General features: G+C 43.6%; 1 protein-coding gene across 3 annotated transcripts in view; it reads right to left on the bottom strand.

Moving 5' to 3' along the window:
- The window catches only part of RHEB (Ras homolog, mTORC1 binding), a 38783-nt gene that overhangs the window by 6379 nt on the left and 14163 nt on the right, over nucleotides 1-18241 (bottom strand). For 2 of the 3 annotated variants that reach the window (XM_064162862.1, XM_064162863.1), the window contains exons 2-7: nucleotides 16139-16210; nucleotides 12850-12917; nucleotides 9768-9850; nucleotides 1437-1493; nucleotides 1289-1336; nucleotides 671-752 (exon numbers count right to left, since the gene is read on the bottom strand). In XM_064162862.1, coding sequence (XP_064018932.1) covers nucleotides 671-752; nucleotides 1289-1336; nucleotides 1437-1493; nucleotides 9768-9850; nucleotides 12850-12917; nucleotides 16139-16210 — 410 coding nt within the window. The remainder of the gene's footprint in view (nucleotides 1-670; nucleotides 753-1288; nucleotides 1337-1436; nucleotides 1494-9767; nucleotides 9851-12849; nucleotides 12918-16138; nucleotides 16211-18241) is intronic. The other variant, XM_064162864.1, reaches the window with a different exon arrangement.

Here is an 18241-nt window from a genome sequence, read left to right as displayed (position 1 = left end):
AGCAGCCACAGGGACAAATTCAAATACCAGAACACATTCAGGGGACATTATAAAGTTAGTCAGAGCAACCCAGGGTAAGATGTTATTTAACATGCAATTAAACTCTGTGATAGGAAGCCAGCAAGTGTAAATATGTGCAGGTTATATTGCATTGGATTGTGCAACTTTACCACAGCTCTAATAGAGCAGCATCTGACAGCCTCTGATGTATTCTAGTATTTTCTGTTTGCTTTCCCCTCCCACCCTCCACAGACCCACAAAATTATTCCCCACAATAAAGAGACCAAGCCTGGGCCAGCACCTTAAAATGCACAGTTCACTCTTACACCAGCTCACTTCTCTGCAGTCACCATCACCTCCTCGCTGAGGTAAAAGGTAACAGATCACAGACCTGTTCCACCCACCACACGGATCTGAGTTTTAGTTTGTCACTAAGTGCTCTGCTACATTCAGTGAAGCTTAACTTCCAATTCCTCACTTCCTCCTTCCATTTACAGTCACACACAGAAATGAGAACACATCAACCTGAATGCAGACAGCCATTTTGTTTCCAATCATCCTCAGAGTAGCTGTAAAGCACAGGCGAATATTTTTGCTCCCTTCACGAAGTGAAGCCACCAGTCATGCTGTTACACTGCTCTTCAGATATAGTGGATCTTAAATCTCTTACCTGATTTTCTTTAGCAGAAGATTCCAAGAAAGCTGCATTCCAGGATTCTGCTAAAGCTTTCCCTTCTTCATAGCTGATCACCCTGACCAAAGGGAAGGAAGAAAAGGTATGTGTCTTTGTAACTCGCAGAAGAACTGTAATTCAATACATCAGGAAAAACCTCACAGTACTGAAGCACGTAAATGCATGTAACAGGAATGCTGTGTGAAGTCTGAGCCAGAGAGTTTGCTTTTGGCTGCTGTCAAATACACTCCTGGGTCAGGTAAAGCTGCTATGTGACCCAGCAGAGCAGTTCTGCAAGCAGTGCTTTGTTTCTCTAGCATGTAATAGCAGCTGGTATTTTACAGCTGTGAAAAACACGCTTCTGTTCCTTGTTTTAACACCACCCCCCGCCCAAAGCGCTAAATGACCATCCCTAGAATCCTACAGCACAAGTCAACATTACAACACAAGTTCATGGCTTCTAGTTCACACTCTGGACACAGTTCCTTTGCCAGTACCTTCTTGTAACCTACAGTTTGCTTTTCATTAGGGAAAGCCAAGAACAAAACTAGCGCCTTGCAGGCAGAGGAACGCGGGCTGCCGCCTTGCCTTTCCCACAGCCTGGAGCTCACATACCGTTCCATATGCAGGTCTTTTTTATTTCCAACCAGCATAATGGGTATTCTGTGAAAGAAAGTTCAGAACTTCAGAACAGTTACAGTATACTGAACAAAGCACTAGTAACATGCCTGCAATGAAATGAGATGAAAGTGTCACTACTTACTGGACTTTTCCCACCATATCCAATAACTTGCCATGGATAACTTTTATCACTTCAAAACTGCAAAATAAAGGGATGAAGTCACACATGCACTCCGATGTTTATCCTTAATACCCAATACACAAGCAATTAAATGCATATGTAGGCTGCTGTGTTTAAAACTTACTCTATGTGTAGAGGCAAACGACAAAGATGCTGAGAGTCTTAACTCATTTGTGTACCAACAGACAAAATGGCCCCAGAAACAAAGACTAGACCAGCCTCCCTGGTCGTGATGTTTGCAGGAGTGAGTGACATAACCCAGGAGTGATGCATCTAACAGAACCACTAGGAGACCCTCCCACCTCTCATCTACCTTATACGTGCAGTAAGAAATCTGCTGGAATTAACAATCCTGGACGAGTGCATCAAATGCAGCAGCTCCCAAGAAAGAAGTATTATTTAGTTAAGCACATTCCATCTTGAAAGAATACTTTCTTCTTAAGAACACTTCATACAGAACTTTTTATCTGAAAGCCAAAAGAAGCCTAAATTCTAATTTTCTATGGCAAGTGAGAAAAGTGACCAGCAAGATGGTATCAAAACAGTGGGTATTCAAATATTTGTTACAGTCTGTTCACCTACCATGGATGTGAAGTTTGGAGACAGGAGGCAAGAAGCAACAATGTGGAATACCAAGAAGCTCAAACACTAACAAAACCCACTGCATTCGACACTTAGTACTTTTGAGAAGGAGCTATAAGTGGGGTTGAGGAGCAGATGTTGTGCTCCTCTAATTACATTATGGAAAAAATGCTGGTACATGAAGTGCACAGCTCAGAGTTGTCTTAAGAGAGGCACAACAGACTCACAGAGGCAGTTCTCTAGTAACCAGACAGCAGAAAAAAAAAGATGACCAAAACCTTTCTGGTTTCCAAGGCTGTTCACTACAGGCAGTGTCCTGACTTGGACTGCATTGCAACTATAACTGAAGCTCTTAAAAACAGAGCAACACTCAAATGCACTTCCAACTCAGAGCTCTGAAAGAAGCCCTTTGCCTAAGCCATCCGAATCACTAACAGCACTTCTCACTTCTGCAACAGTAACTGCTATCCAGTTCCAGAAGGATTTTCTCGCAGCCTTTTTTCTCCTCTTTTCTTGAGGCTCTCTCGCTCTGAGGAGCCCAGAGGGAGGCAGGGAGCGGCAAGCAGGCGCTAAGTGCTCGCAGGAAGGTGAGTCAGAGGGCGGTGCCTGGCGAGCGGCACATTTAAACGAGGAGCGGCAGAGGCGAAGCTAGTTGTCTCTGCTGAGCCCAGCGCGCGCCGCTGGTAAAAAAAAAAAAAAAAAAAAAAAAAAAAAAAAAAAAACAAAACCACCACAGCTAACAACTCGCAGCGGACCTTCAGGATAGCAGACATGGTTCGAACTAGGTCCAAGCTGTATAATACTTGTAAAACTGTGGGCACCCAAACAGAGCCCACCTGTAGGAGTACAGGCGTCCAGACGTCTGGATGTGAGGAGTGCTGGAGCCTGGCACTCGACACAGGCAATGGCTGCATTAGGTGTGAGCAGATTGATTGTCTGCTTACCCTGGTGGCTGAACTCAAGGGAGAGGTGGAACGACTGAAGGCTGAAAGGGAAGGTACAAAAGAGCAACATGCTCTGCAGTCCCCCTTGCCAGAGGGAGACGAACAGAGCAACCAAGAAGAATGGATGCAGGTGCCTGCCAGAAGGGGCAAGGGAAAACCCTTCCAGCCATCTTCACATCCCCAGCTGCCCTTACATAACAGATATAGGGCACTAGAGGTTGAGGATGAGGTGATCCTGGAGCAGGCAGAAGCATCACCAGCTGGGAGGGCAACTCAGTTGCCCCCTCGCATCAGAACAAGTACCCAGAAGAAAAAGAGGAGGGTAATTGTTATTGGTGATTCCCTTCTGCAGGGAACAGAGGGCCCCATATGCCGGCCAGACCCCTTCCACAGGGAGGTCTGCTGCCTCCCTGGAGCCCAGGTCAGGGATGTTACCAGGAGGCTGCCTACTGTAGTGCAGCCCTCTGATTACTATCCCTTATTAGTTATACAGGCAGGGAATGATGAGATTAATAACAGAGGGCTAAAAGCTATCAAAAGGGACTTTAAGACACTGGGGAAAGCAGTTGAGGGAGCAGGGGCACAGGTAATCTTTTCATCTATACCCTTAGTCACAGGCTGGAATACAGAGAAGAATAAGAAAGCATATTTGATGAACAAGTGGCTCAGAGGTTGGTGCATCCAACATAACTTTGGATTCTTTGATATTGGGGAACTTCATCTTGCCACAGGTCTGCAATCAGCAGATGGGACACAACTATCACAGAAGGGGAGAAGGACCCTGGCACATGAGCTGGCTGGGCTTGTTGAGAGGGCTTTAAACTAGAATGGAAGGGGGAGGGGGTTAAACATGACAGCACCAGAGATAAATCAAAGGGAATTGAGGAAGGTAGGCTAGAGCTAGGAGTAAAAGCAGCAGCCCAGCTGAAGTGCATGTACACTAATGCACGCAGTATGGGTAACAAACAAGAGGAGCTGGAAGCTCTGGTGCTGGAGGGAAACTATGATATTGTCGCCATCACTGAAACATGGTGGGATGGCTCACATGATTGGTGTGCTGTAATCAATGGCTACAGACTCTTCAGGAGAGACAGGCAAGGGAGAAAGGGCGGGGGAGTGGCTCTGTATATTAGGGATGCTCTGGATGTCATGGAGGTAGAAATCAGGGATGATCAAGTTGAGTCATTATGGGTGAGACTTAAGGCGAAGGCCAACAAGGCTGATATCCTGGTTGGAGTCTGTTACAGACCACCCAACCAGGAAGAAGAGGTTGATTTATTACTCTTTAAGCAACTGGAGGCTGCCTCAAGATCACCTGCCCTTGTTCTGGTGGGCGACTTTAACCTACCAGACATCTGCTGGGACTTAAACACTGCAGAGAAGAAGCAGTCTAGAAGGTTTCTGCAATGTGTGGAAGACAACTTCTTATCCCAGCTGTTACATGAGCCTACCGGGGGGGCAGCCCTGCTTGACCTGCTGCTCACAAATAGAGAGGGGCTGGTAGGGGATGTGGTGGTTGGAGGCTGCCTGGGGTCCAGTGACCATGAAATTATAGAGTTTTCAATACGTGGAGAAACCAGGAGGGGCATCAACAGAACCTCCACACTGGACTTCCGAAGGGCAGACTTCAGCCTATTTAAGGAACTAATTCAGAAAGTTCCTTGGGAAATAGCCCTTAGAAACAAAGGGGTCCAGGAAGGTTGGACCTGCTTCAAGAAGGAACTCCTGAAGGCACAGGAGCAGGCAGTGCCACTGAGCCGGAAGATGAGCCGACGAGGGAGGCAGCCAGGCTGGATGGGCAGGGAGCTGCTGAAGGAATTAAAGATTAAAAAGAGAGTGTATCACCTTTGGAAAAGAGGGGAGGTGTCCCAGGAGAAGTTCAAGGAGGTTGCTAGGTCTTGTAGAGGAAAAATTAGAGAGGCAAAAGCCCACTTGGAGCTCAGGCTGGCCACAGCTGCCAAGGAAAATAAAAAGTGTTTCTTTAAATATATGAATAGCAAGAGAAGGGCCAAGGACAACCTCCAGTCCTTGTTAGATAGAGAGGGGAATAGAGTGACAAAGGATGAGGAAAAGGCAGAGGTGCTTAACACCTTCTTTGCCTCAATCTTCACTAGTGGGACAGGTTGTCTCCAGGACAGCTGGACTCCTGAAGTGGTGGATGGAGTCAGGGACCAGTACAGTCCCCCTCTAATCCATGAGGAAGCAGTAAGGGATCTGCTAAGTCACTTGGATCCTCACAAGTCCATGGGACCGGATGGGATCCACCCTAGGGTGCTGAGAGAGCTGGCAGCTGAGCTGGCCAAGCCACTCTCCATCATTTATCAGCAGTCCTGGCTCACTGGAGAGGTCCCTGAAGACTGGAAGCTGGCCAATGTGATTCCCATACACAAGAAGGGTCGTAAGGAGGAGCCAGAAAACTACAGACCTGTGAGCCTGACCTCAGTGCCAGGCAAGGTCATGGAACAGGTCATCTTGGGTGCCATCACAAAGCACCTACAGGATAGCCAAGGGATCAGGCCCAGCCAGCATGGGTTTAGGAAGGGCAGGTCCTGCCTCACCAACCTGATCTCCTTTTATGATCAGGTTACCCACCTGGTGAATGTGGGGAAGGCTGTGGATGTAGTCTACTTGGACTTCAGCAAAGCCTTTGACACTGTCTGCCACAAGAAGCTCCTAGCCAAGCTGGCAGCTCATGGTTTGGACAGATTCACTCTGTGCTGGATCAAGAACTGGCTGGATGGCAGAGCTCAGAGAGTGGTGGTGAATGGTGCCACGTCCAGTTGGCAGCCAGTCACAAGTGGTGTTCCCCAAGGATCAGTGCTGGGCCCAGTCCTGTTCAATATCTTTATTGATGATCTGGACGAGGGCATTGAGTCCAGCATCAGTAAGTTTGCAGATGACACCAAGCTAGGAGCAGGTGTTGATCTGTTGGAAGGTAGGAGAGCCCTGCAGAGGGACCTGGACAGGCTGGATGGGTGGGCAGAGGCCAATGAGATGAGATTTAACAAGGCCAAGTGCAGGGTTCTGCACTTTGGCCACAATAACCCCAAGCAGCGCTATAGGCTGGGGACTGAGTGGCTGGAGAGCAGCCAGGAGGAAAGGGACCTGGGGGTACTGATAGATAGTAAGCTGAAGATGAGCCAGCAGTGTGCCCAGGTGGCCAAGAGAGCCAATGGCATCCTGGCCTGCATCAGGAACAGTGTGGCCAGCAGGACAAGGGAGGTTATTCTTCCCCTGTACTCAGCACTGGTCAGGCCACACCTTGAGTACTGTGTCCAGTTCTGGGCCCCTCAATTCAAGAGAGATGTTGAGGTGCTGGAGCATGTCCAGAGAAGGGCAACGAGGCTGGTGAGGGGCCTGGAACACAAATCCTATGAGGAGAGGTTGAGAGAGCTGGGCCTGTTTAGCCTGGAGAAGAGGAGGCTCAGGGGTGATCTTATTACTGTCTACAACTACCTGAAGGGGCATTGTAGCCAGGTGGGGGTTGGCCTCTTCTCCCAGGTAACCAGCAATAGAACAAGGGGACACAGTCTCAAGTTGTGCCAGGGTAGGTATAGGCTGGATGTTAGGAAGAAGTTTTTCACAGAGAGAGTGATTTCCCATTGGAATGGGCTGCCCAGGGAGGTGGTGGAGGCACCGTCCCTGGGGGTCTTCAAGAAAAGACTGGATGAGGCACTCAGTGCCATGGTCTAGTTGACTGGCTAGGGCTGGGTGATAGGTTGGACTGGATGATCTTTGAGGTCTCTTCCAACCTGGTTGATTCTATGATTCTATGATTCTATGATTCTGTTCAGCAGGTCAGTGTGTCTGAGTTCAGCAAAACTCTTTGAGACTGAGCAGAACACAGTACTTCCCCGTGCTCACAGACAGAAGTGTGGCTTAGCCTGGCACAACTTACCATTAGTTTAGTATGATAGCACAGATTACATATAAAGGTGGAATTGATAAAAGGACTTCAGGGTTACAAAGAGCTTATGATGAAAGGTACTGGCAAAATTGTGGTCCTGAGAGCTTGTCTTGGACTTCGATCCTTATAGCTATTTCAAAAGTAAGAGGTAAATGGAGTTTGGTTGTGACAAAGTTGAGAGGCACTGTTACACACAGAACTAAGCGGCTCTGGAAACAGAAAGAACAAAAAGCCTACCAAAAAAATCATTCTGCTGCAGACCACAGAACGGTTGCTCAGTCTGAAGCAACAGGAAAGATCTAGTGTACTAGCCACAGGATAAGTGAATCACTAACACAGTAAAATTACTGTTCCCTTTCCACTGTTAGGTGCTTCCTGCAGAGCCAGAAAATGCCATGCCACAGCACAGCATCCTGGTGAGTGCTCATCTGAGGTTCTAGAGCACAATACTGCAAAGTGTTCTGTTCAACTCGGGCTCTTCACTTCCCAAATCTCTGTACCCATCTGCTTGCCTAGGAGAGCAGTAAAAATACTACAAATGGACAACTCATCTTTGTTGACATATTAAGGTGGAAACCAAAAGTGCTAAACACAATTCTGACACAGAAAGGAGCTGCTAGGAGCAGCTGGGAATGAAATTGGCTTGATCAGATCAGTGTAGGGTTCTAGGAAGCTTTTCAAATCAGTAAGTCTAGAAGGAGCAGGGGCACGCTTTAAGACAGATACTGATCAACTGCAGAAGAGCATCACTGCATCCAGCCATGGAACAGCATGACATTCTGAGACTGTAAGAGGTCCTTTCCAGTTCTGCCATGCAAATTGGTTTACAGCAAACAGCTCAATATGCGAAATGCCACATTAAAAATAAATCCCTAGCTGTCAGGTAAGTACATTACACAGACTCATGGACCCTAGCACAATACTAAATTGGAATTTAATTAAGCAGAACTAGAACAAAAGCCTTCCAGTAACCTTGCTGCTGAAGGCTAGGAATGAATACAAGAAATGCAGGGCGCTAGCTTTTACACAAGTCCCATACAACCTTCTCACTGGAGGCTAGCAGGGATGATGATAATTTCACAAGGACATTTCTATTAAATCTGCTGTCAAAGCTCTCACCCCTGCTGGATCAACACTCAAACCAACATACACACTTTGACAGAAGTCAAGATGGATGGTGACTATAATTCAGTTGCCTTGGCAAGTCACCTAAGCTATCCAAGTGTTGTGGAACGTCTTTCCTATTGCCTAAATGCCATCATGATAAAGGACATAAGGAACTGAACAAGATGGGATCATTGATATGGAATAAATTTATCAAGGCTAGAAAACTGGAAAAGGTATTATCTACCTACATCTTAAACTATCTCGTTCTGTTAGTATTTTCACTGTAATTTATTTTCTGCTTTAAATGATTGAATGCTAGCACCAGAGAGAACAGATTTTCACTTCTTCACCTGTGCTGCTGAGCTGCAGCAACTGGAACAGCTGCAAAAGCCTCCAAGCAATATACACACATTTTAGCAAAGACATTTTTGTCCTCACAGTGCCACTTATCAATGACTATTTTTCTATTCATTTCGGGAGTGGATGATTGTCTACTTAAGGCTGAGAATACTAACTCCTATTTCATACATGTTACTGAATTCTCACTTCAAATGAGACAAAACCAAACCCCCAAAGAGTTAGGTAGCTTAGTATCTCTAACACACATGAAAGTCGAACACCTGCTGTGTTTCCTCCGGATCACATGTGCTTGCCCTTTGCTACTTCAGAGCTAAAAGTGAAAACAAAGAATGAAGCACTGAAAAACTGTTCAACATTAAGTACCTTGCAAGCAATGGATCGTCAGACCCTATCCCTTCTTTGAGAAACGCATAAGAGACAACAGGGTTTTTTTTCTACCTGGATTTTTTGATGCTCTGCATTTGGGATGATCAACTTTGCCTATTCAGAGGAAAAGATATGGAACACTTCTGCACTTGTAAAAGCTGATCAGCTTCCTTGCAAGCAGAAGGGAAGCATCAACTTCTCCTCCCGCTTGATGAGAGGGAAAGCTCTAAGGTCTTCATCATTTAACTCAAACCAAAGCCTAGAAAATAGAATTCTCTTGGCTGTCATAACAAAGATGCCACACCATACTGGAGAGTGAAGATGTATTAAAGAATTATCAGCATTCAAATAAAGCAAGATGACCAGAGGAAGGAACAGTACTGCAAAAGATGACAAAGCCTTATAAAGACTGAGATGGGTGTTGCAACTGACTGCAGCTATGAAGGACTCTGTCCTCAGTGGACAAGATACATAATTTTCAAGTAAGATTATTTGCTGCAGCATGTCAAGAGTGAGTCTACAGGCCAAAAGTCATATATTGCTCTCTAAGTGAACATTTCTGATGGTTAACCAGAACTATCCAAGACAGTAAATGAAGGAAATCTCAGTACTGTAACAAGCTACAAGGCTGAGGGACCAATCTAGCAACTAATTGGGTACATCACATAAACGTATAGTGTCCTCCAGGCTCCCATTTAAGCCTGCCTTTTTGTCTGATGCTAGAGAATAGCGAACTCTTGTCTCTGAAATTGTTCTCTGCACTTTTACGCACACCTCAAAATGATGTAGTTCAGCACTGACTCATTTCTTCCATGGCACCTTGCCTATTAGTCTGCAACAGATCTCTGACATTTGGATCTGAGGGGCAATTTCTGAAAGTAAATGTTAATTTCCCATTATACTTCTACAGGAAAGTGGTATTGAATGAATTAAAAACATGTGAAGAGAACACAGCAAACGTAGTAGCTGAACTCAAAACACATCTGGTTACTATCCAGCCCAGAAGAACACAACAGATGTCATTACCTTTTTATTGAGGTGACTGAATAAACGAGAATGTAGCCGTTGATGTCTATGGAGTACGTCTGCGGGAATATGGAGTACTCATCCTGCAGAAGGAATGTGGAGTTGAACATTACTGCCACGGTTCAGAACTGCATACCAGCAGATCACCACCAGCTAAGGTGGGTTTATTTGGAAGACATGAGGTGCAGGGCCGTTTTATACAAGTTGTACTTTCACAATTAAGCACTTGGATCCTAATGTCAGGTGTGAAATCCTTAGCAGAGAGAAAGCTGCAGCAGTCTGTAAACTCTAAAATTTAATCTACAGCTTTTTTGGTTTATTCCCTCTAAGACTACAGATCAGCTAAAGCTATTCCAAATCCTCTTATCCTGCTTAATTATCAGTTTGTATTAGCACAAAACATCCACTAATTAGCAATTACACCTCTTATCTTGCTGGTGATACATTTCAAATTCCTAACTTCAATAACTGATGACAGGATCTAGCAGTTCATAATTTCAAGTGATGCTGATCACATCCAAATTAGTTAAGGGATCTGCTAGGAAGTGAGTAGCTGTGGCTTTCTAACTCATGCTGATCAACTATAGACAGGCAAGGAGTATAACTATTAGTTGCTTTATGACTAGAAGTTTAAATTATATGACAAGTGTTTAAAAAAGACAAACAAAACCCCAAACCAAAATGCACACAAAAAAACAACCAAAGCCAACAGCACAAAACCAGACCAAATTACTGCTTTTATTACCCCTGTAGAAAGGGAACTGACCAGGTAAGGAAATGAAAAAGATTTTCAGACATATTGCAGGTAACACAATGCAAATACAAAGGATCCCACATAAAAAAAGAAATGTAAGTTGTTCTAATAGAGATTCCCAGGAGACAGTTCCATTTTGACAAGAGCCATACTTCTGAAGGTACACACTCTCAAATGTTTAAATCTACTCTTCTTAACATGTTAATTTTAGCTAAGATCACATAACCTCCTGTACATTGTGATGACTGAACAGATGGAGCAGTGCAATCATAGTTTAAATCTAGCCCACCAAAAGGAATGAAACTTCCTTAACTGGCAGGTGAGGAAAAACCCTTTATAAAAATCAATCCCATAGATTTAGCCAAAGAAGTCTGAAAGAATAACCCATGACAAAAGATGCCACTAGTTGCCTTCGTTGCTACACACTGAGGGCAGCCCTCCCCCACCTTCATGGAGATGCCAAGCTGCCACTTCAATTGACTGTGTAATCCCAAAGTCAATACAGAAGGATCTGAGCTAGGCCATGTGTAAAAGAGGTGAAAGTGCAACTCTGTAGTTGTTTGACTTCACCCAGAATCTCTCAGGATTGCCCCAGCTGCAATCTGCTGTTAGGTAAGATTTCCTTTTGCACTCCTCTTCCATGATCCCACACCAAGACTCCTCTTTAACTGAGCTACGCAAATCTGAAGAGACAGCTGTGAAAGCTAATTCATGGCTTTGGGCCACAGGAGGCACGGGACAGAAAAGGGAGTACCAAGAAAAGGAAGTGCCATAATCTCAGCTGCTTCTAACTCTTAGCTTCTCTGGAAGAAGAAGAAAAGCTGCTATGCTTCCTGGAACTCAGGGTCAAATGAAGAACTCCCTCACATCATAAAACATCAGAGCTGTGACTTCAAGTCATAGACAAGTTTTCAAAGTGTAACCAACCTACAATGTAATTCTTGCTACGAGCACGCCCTACGGATTACTGGGACAGACTCAAGAAAGTATCTGCCCAAGCCACACTTTCTGTAACTCTCCAACCTTGTGAGGCAGAATGCAAAGTTCAGCTCATTCACAGAAAAATCCAATCTGAAAACAACCACAGGCTGGAAAAGGAGTTGCACTGCCTTTACAATACTCTGTAACATTAAATCAACCCTGAAAATAGACCTCAGCAACAGAGCTGTGTTACTGGTGAAGCTATGTTGTCTTCTCAGAGGGGCATTTCTTACTCAAACAGAAACTACAGCAGGAGAAGCAAGGAAAGAACACTCACGCTGGCACAAAGAGAAACCTATGGCGCTCACTGCTCACACTTCTAAGCCTGCCCATCTCTCAACCTCACTCTCCTCTACAGAAACACTCCTCCAAGAAAAACTCCTGCCCCAGAATGTGTGGGCAGCATTGTGTTTCTAATCACTTCAGACACCTCTGACAGATTCCGAGTAGCTACAGTGCTGCTGACAGCATATAAATGCAGCGTGGTTGCTCTTCAGCCACATAGCTCTCTCCTAAGAGAGCCACCAAACATATCTAGAAGGTTACAACCCTTCCTCTGAACAGTCTCCCAGCCTTGAGCAAGTGTGCTGCAGCTTTTAGCTCTTTAGTACTGGCAGCATATTTTACAACATTAACATTGTTTAACACCACTCATAGTTTGGGGGAGAAAAAAAAAGAAGAAAGAGTTTATGAGAAATGGCTGAAGGTAAGAACATGGCAGCAATGAAAACTGTAAGATGAAAACACAAGGGTTTAACAACTCCTGTTCTGCATCCTCCCACCAACAGCACTTCACAATGCAGCACTATGCTGTGCCTGGTGAAGCTACTGACCATGCTACAGGACAGAAGCCCCGTCTCCTGCTCTCCCCATCACTACACACTGGCTCAGAAGCATGCATGAACCATCCTATCAAAATGTAAACAAGCTGCAGAAGCTTACTGCTAGCCCAGCAGTTACCACAGAGATGGATACTTGTCTCCTCCCCATGACTGTTTCATGGGTACAAGTCATGGTGCAGTAGCTGAAGCACACTAATAGGAAAGTCAGGGAAAACTTCTCCTTCTTCACCTTTTTAGACACATGTTCAATAGACAAGGAAAAATTAAAACAACAGACAAAGAAACAAAAAACAAACCACAAAACATGTCTGAACAAACAAAAACCCAATCAACAAAGAGATTTTAGATAAACACTACAGAAACGTTGCAGTAGTGACTGAACAAGACAGAAACACCGAATCACTGACGTTAACCTCCACCTCTGAATGCACCCTTGCTACCAATTTAGTTCTACAGGAGTATGAATACCTGTTACCTTAACTCTGCAGAAAGAAAGGTAACTTACTTGGCCAGCAGTATCCACCAGCTGAAGATGATATTCTTGCCCATTTACTGTGATCAGTTTTGTAAAAGCTAAAACAAACAAGAAATACATCAACATGTCAGAATACTACACAAGGACAGGATCAGAAATCACTCATCTCTGCCACTGTCAGTCAAGGCACTAAGAGAGAGAACTTCAGTGTTAGGCTTTAAAGTAGCAGCAAAATGCTAGCTGAGGTGGCTGTACTTTTTTATTTCAGGTAACACAACCCAGAAATTTACTTCAAATTCTCACATTGGATGCAGTAGTTTCTCCTTTGCTTGCTTAAAAGAGATAGTCACTTCCAGGCAACTGTATCTGTGATAGCACAAAGCACTTAATTAGTATGAACACCATGTCTAAACTTATTATCAGGTATTTCCAAGCAGTTCAGCAAGTCAATTTCCTACATGCAAATACCATGAGTTAAACTATCTGGATTTCAAATAAATTAATCTTTGGATGGTAAAACAGACAGAGCCTAACTTCTGAATGCATTAAACTTCAACAACTTGGCTAGAAGTTCACCAAGTGGCTTTTACATTTGCCATAGCTACCAGCCTCCTAGTCCTCAGTCAGGAAGTACATTCAGTCCCTAAAAGTGATGAGCACTGGTTCTCTTCCCTCAGATTCATGAAATGCCAGCATGCTGTGAGCTGAGGAACCTTACTCGGTGTTTGTATTATGCAACAGCAAAAGCAGTGTCATAGCCCTTATAGGAACAACATACTGCCAAGTACTACATGCACAAACCTGGCTCTAGAGCTTCTCTTTGGCCTTAGTGTTGCACTCAAAACAGTTAATGCACAGTACCAATGCACTGAGTAATGTTTATGCTGTCCTCTGGTTGTTGTAGTTTTCCCAAATACTAACAGTCCTAAGAAGATTTATCTTTCATTGCAGAGCAGGAGAAACAGCTCATACTGCAGTGACCTGTACATCATCCTCTAAGTTGTCCAACAGCTTCTTGAAACTGTGAAGTTGAATGTTCTCGATCCCACTGAGCAGTCTTCTGCCCACGCCTTCTGGTTTTATACTGGATTTCAGCCCCAGAAGCTGAAGTTTGCCAACCTTCCTCCTCCCCATCAATACTCATTGCCCTCTCAAGACTCCACAATATGAGTATTATCTTGAATAAGCAAGCTGAAATATCTGAGGCTGGAGGTTTCAGCCCACCTAGTAAATCAAAGCACCCTTTTTAAAAAGAGAAGCAATTCAAACAGAAAAGCCAAACTAAAGCAGAGCATCTAAATAAACAGTGTTAAACATGCCACAGTTTCCACTGCAACACTGACAAGTGCAATCTGAAATGGTGCCTCAAAGAGAGAACTACCTTGCCCTGTCTATCCCCTAAGAAAGCTGCTTTAGCACATGTGCATGCGAGATGCTCTCAAGTCACTGTCTGGAGGCTGCTGTCACCACTGCACAAAGTTCTAGGGTTATGCAGCAAGAATGCACAAGAGCTCTTTGCCTTGGATGAATACTGTGGTGGGGACAGAAGCAACTGTTTGTTTGAACAGATGTTAGCATGCAGCATTGCTATATACATCGCTGCTTCCAATCAGAGGGAAAAGAGACTCATCTGGAGGCACACTGCATTAACAGCGATATTAAAAGTAACAGCCTCTAGTCTCTTGACACTTCATATACACATCAAAGCACTCTGCAATCAAAGTGGCTTCAAGAGCCTCATGAAGTTAATATTTGAAAAAGGACAGAGACAGATAGCAGCCTTTTCAGCCAGACAGCAGCCTTTTCAGCCTACTTGAGAAGTTGAGAACAGACTCGGAAGAGGCACCGTCAGCATCACGTACACTGCAAGCAGAGCGTGACAGAGCCAGAGGAAGGGAAACGGTGGAGGAGTCACCACAAACTGGGTGAGGAGAACTGTTAGTTCTGTGCAGAGGCTTGTAGCAGTAGGAACAGCCCACGGATACAAATCTGCTTTGATGCAGTCACAATTAATGACATCCATTTCTTTGTGGAAGCTTTAAAAAAATATTCCTGGTAAGAATTAAATCTTGGGAAAACCCTGCAGCTGCATCAGATGTGATTACTGATCTACCATTCCCCTTGATCCAGAGGAAGCCTTCATTTCCCATTTCATCGTCTATCATCCTGGGACACCTTGCTTCTGCTATGCCTATCAGCAAGACAACCAACCAATAATATGATCACTGCACTACCCTGATTGTTAAAGCACATTTAAAGGTTCTCCAAAAGTAGCATTTTAATTTTAGTTCTAACCAGTACAGCGATCCTGAGCAAAACATCCTAACAGCTACTGATTTGCAATTATCAGAGAGCTCCAGAAGAAAACTTTCTGACACTTACTTCATTCACACTTAAAGTATCACACAGGCTTACCATCCTATTGCACAAGTCCAAAGCAGCAGAAATACAGCCTACCACTGCATTTCTGAAGTCATTAGAGCATCAGAACTCCAGGGTTACGATCATGAGATCAGAAGTTTTATTTGCCACATGATTAAAGCAAGCCAATACAATTAAGTTACTCAGCCTAGCACCACAGTTGCTCAAGTGCTTTATGACCACCATTAGCTCAGAGGTGGTTGGACTGGAATAAATACTGAGTAACCTGCCTCAGAAGGGACTTGCTGCTCTTGGTGGCATTTTTAGTATTAGTATCTTTACTCACATGCTATGCTAGCTATTCATAAAGGCACCAATATTAAATGAACTGCTAGCAGGGGGAAAAAAAGATACTCAAGAAAGTTACCCAGTATTTGCAGCCAGCTGATTGAGTACCAGGCTTGTTATGGAGCAGCTGGAAATGAGTAATTTAAGATGATCACGTTATTATGGCCACAGCATGTCTGCCTTCTAAGGTAGTAATTTCCTACTATTGCTGGCTTTGTGTTCCTCTGGATCAAATGAGACATTGGAGACTTGGGAATCCCTGTACATAGTGCTGTATTTTCACATAGGTGTGGTACAATTCATTTGAAGCACCCCAGCTATTTTAGGGAAAGCAGATGTCTAACAACATAAACACAAGGAGATGTACTTTAGTCAGATTGGTTAGGTTTTCCTTCATTTAGTGGTAGAAGTCAGTTTAGCTGTTTGGATGAGTAGGCACACTGCAATACTGCAGCAGCTTGGGAGGCATTGGTTTAAAAGTGCAGTAAAACGTAGCTGTTCATTGATGACCTTCCATGTTAATATGTAAATACCCACATAAGTAAGATATGTAAACACAATGGATTCTGACAAAAGCCAGGTGGAGAGGAGCAGCTTGTCATTTACTTACTGTTCTCTATGGTTGGATCATACGAATCAACAAACTGTCCTTCCACAAACTGAATCGTCAGTGAAGATTTTCCTGCAAAGCAAAGAAAAAACAACGTGCATTGAAACAACTCTTCAGTCTGTTACCACATCACATTTACCAGCAGATACACTAATGTTTCTGAGAGCAAATATGAGCTCTGTATGGCTCATTTAAACTATCTATAGATGACAGATGACCCAATTTAAATTAAGTGCCTATTCCTAGTAACTAGGTCTCCTGAACGTACGAAAACAGAGATAAAACAGTGCAAGAGCCAGTCAGCATATGCTCTGCTTTTGTTTTAACGTGGCATAAATTAAGCACCTCCTCCACTTTAGAACAAATCTGCAAGTAGCATTCTGCAATCCTCATACAAATTAACAAACTGCCATACTTGGAAGGTTTTTCTATTGACAAGCAGGAAAACTAAACATAATTTTCAGTTACAGCATTGAAAATGCAGAACTTGGATAGCATAAGCCACACTTGGCTTGACTAGGAGATGGGACACACTGCCCATGACTAAAGGCTCTCAAGATTCTTGAAATGAGTATATTCTCCTACTAATCCTCTTAATGCTACACTGCAGCAGACCAGCAGGTGCTGTATTTGTAGCACAGAGATTGAGAGTGCATCACCGGATTTTTTTATTCTTCTGAAATCAATTTAACTGCTACTTTTGCTAACAACATTCCTGAATTTGGTTACATTGATCTAATCACACATTCCCCAATAATGAGTAACTGAAAATGCTGTACTTGGGAGCAGATTGGAAAAATGAGAACTGATTTAGTCTTCAAAGATCTCACAAGACAGTAAAAAAAGAAAAAAAATCAAATAGCATACACTGATCACAAAAAGCACCTTCACAGCTCTGCAAGTGAAGACTTTTCAAAGCCTTACTGAAGCCCTGAAACAATTTCCATTATAAGACATCTTTACATCTGGGAATCTACTAGATCCTGTTACATTACATTTACTGGACAAATGTACTCTAATAAAGGTTGCCAAGTTCATTAGCTGCTTGTGGACATAAGCATGTTCTTCATGTTTCTCTATACACATTCTCATCAGCAAAAAAGCACAAAGTATGAGCTCAAAGTTTAGGCTCAAGACCATCCTACTCAGTGGAGGCCTTTCAACAACATCAATAAGCAGTGCTGTGAGTGACCTATATAGTATACTATGCTTTGGATAAAGATTGCCCACTTGCAGTGTTCAGACCATGACATATTTATACTTGGCTGTCTAAAAAGCTCTTCCCTAAGCATCCTTCAGGAACACTAAAATAATTTTCCACTTCCTCTCCCCCCCATTAATCATACAAAACTCTTGACCTATCCACATTTGACATATTATCAGCACACATAGTATGTATTTTTGTTGAGGACTTCCTACAAACTGCAAGTCAAAGTACAAGCATCAAAGCGGTACAAGGGAAGTTTGGCTTGATAATTCATGTCCAGTCAATTCCATCATTAGCTACAACACTTCCATGAGTTGCTTCTCCAGTAGAAAGGAAATGTTACACAAGCATAATCTGAGGATTTTCCAACAGCCATAATAACCTTCATCAATTCATCACTACCCAGCTCTGCCATACTTTATCTCTGCTGTCTCCTACCATGCATGATAATTCATTCAAGGCATAATGCTAAAAGCTCTAAGCAAACACTGAAAAAAATAACAACTGAACCAGTACGCAAGCTTTTGAGTTGCTTTTTCTTAAATCAGGTTCTTAAGAATCATTCTCTGATCCATTTAAGAGCACAATTAAGGTGTCACACTCACTGCACCAGTTTACAGCGATTACTGCACTTTTAATTGTTGCTCAAGCAAGGGGCGAGGAGCAACCATGCACATCCAAAACCATCCTGATAAGGACAGACTTAAAACAGACTATGCATCCCAGCAGCATTCTCAGCTGTGTATTTGAATGTACTTTGAAGCTGTCTCTTCGTCAGCTATGAGCTTAAAAAGTTGCTTCCCAGAGAACATGCTTTCAGATTTTGCAAATATTAGCATATTAAGCACTCCTTTTTAAAAGCAAAGTTAGCTATTCCTATATTAGGCTGTCACATC

This window comes from Pogoniulus pusillus, chromosome 23 (genome assembly GCF_015220805.1).
Source record: "Pogoniulus pusillus isolate bPogPus1 chromosome 23, bPogPus1.pri, whole genome shotgun sequence".
NCBI lineage: Eukaryota > Metazoa > Chordata > Aves > Piciformes > Lybiidae > Pogoniulus > Pogoniulus pusillus.
This window is presented reverse-complemented; position numbering and strand designations above follow the sequence as displayed.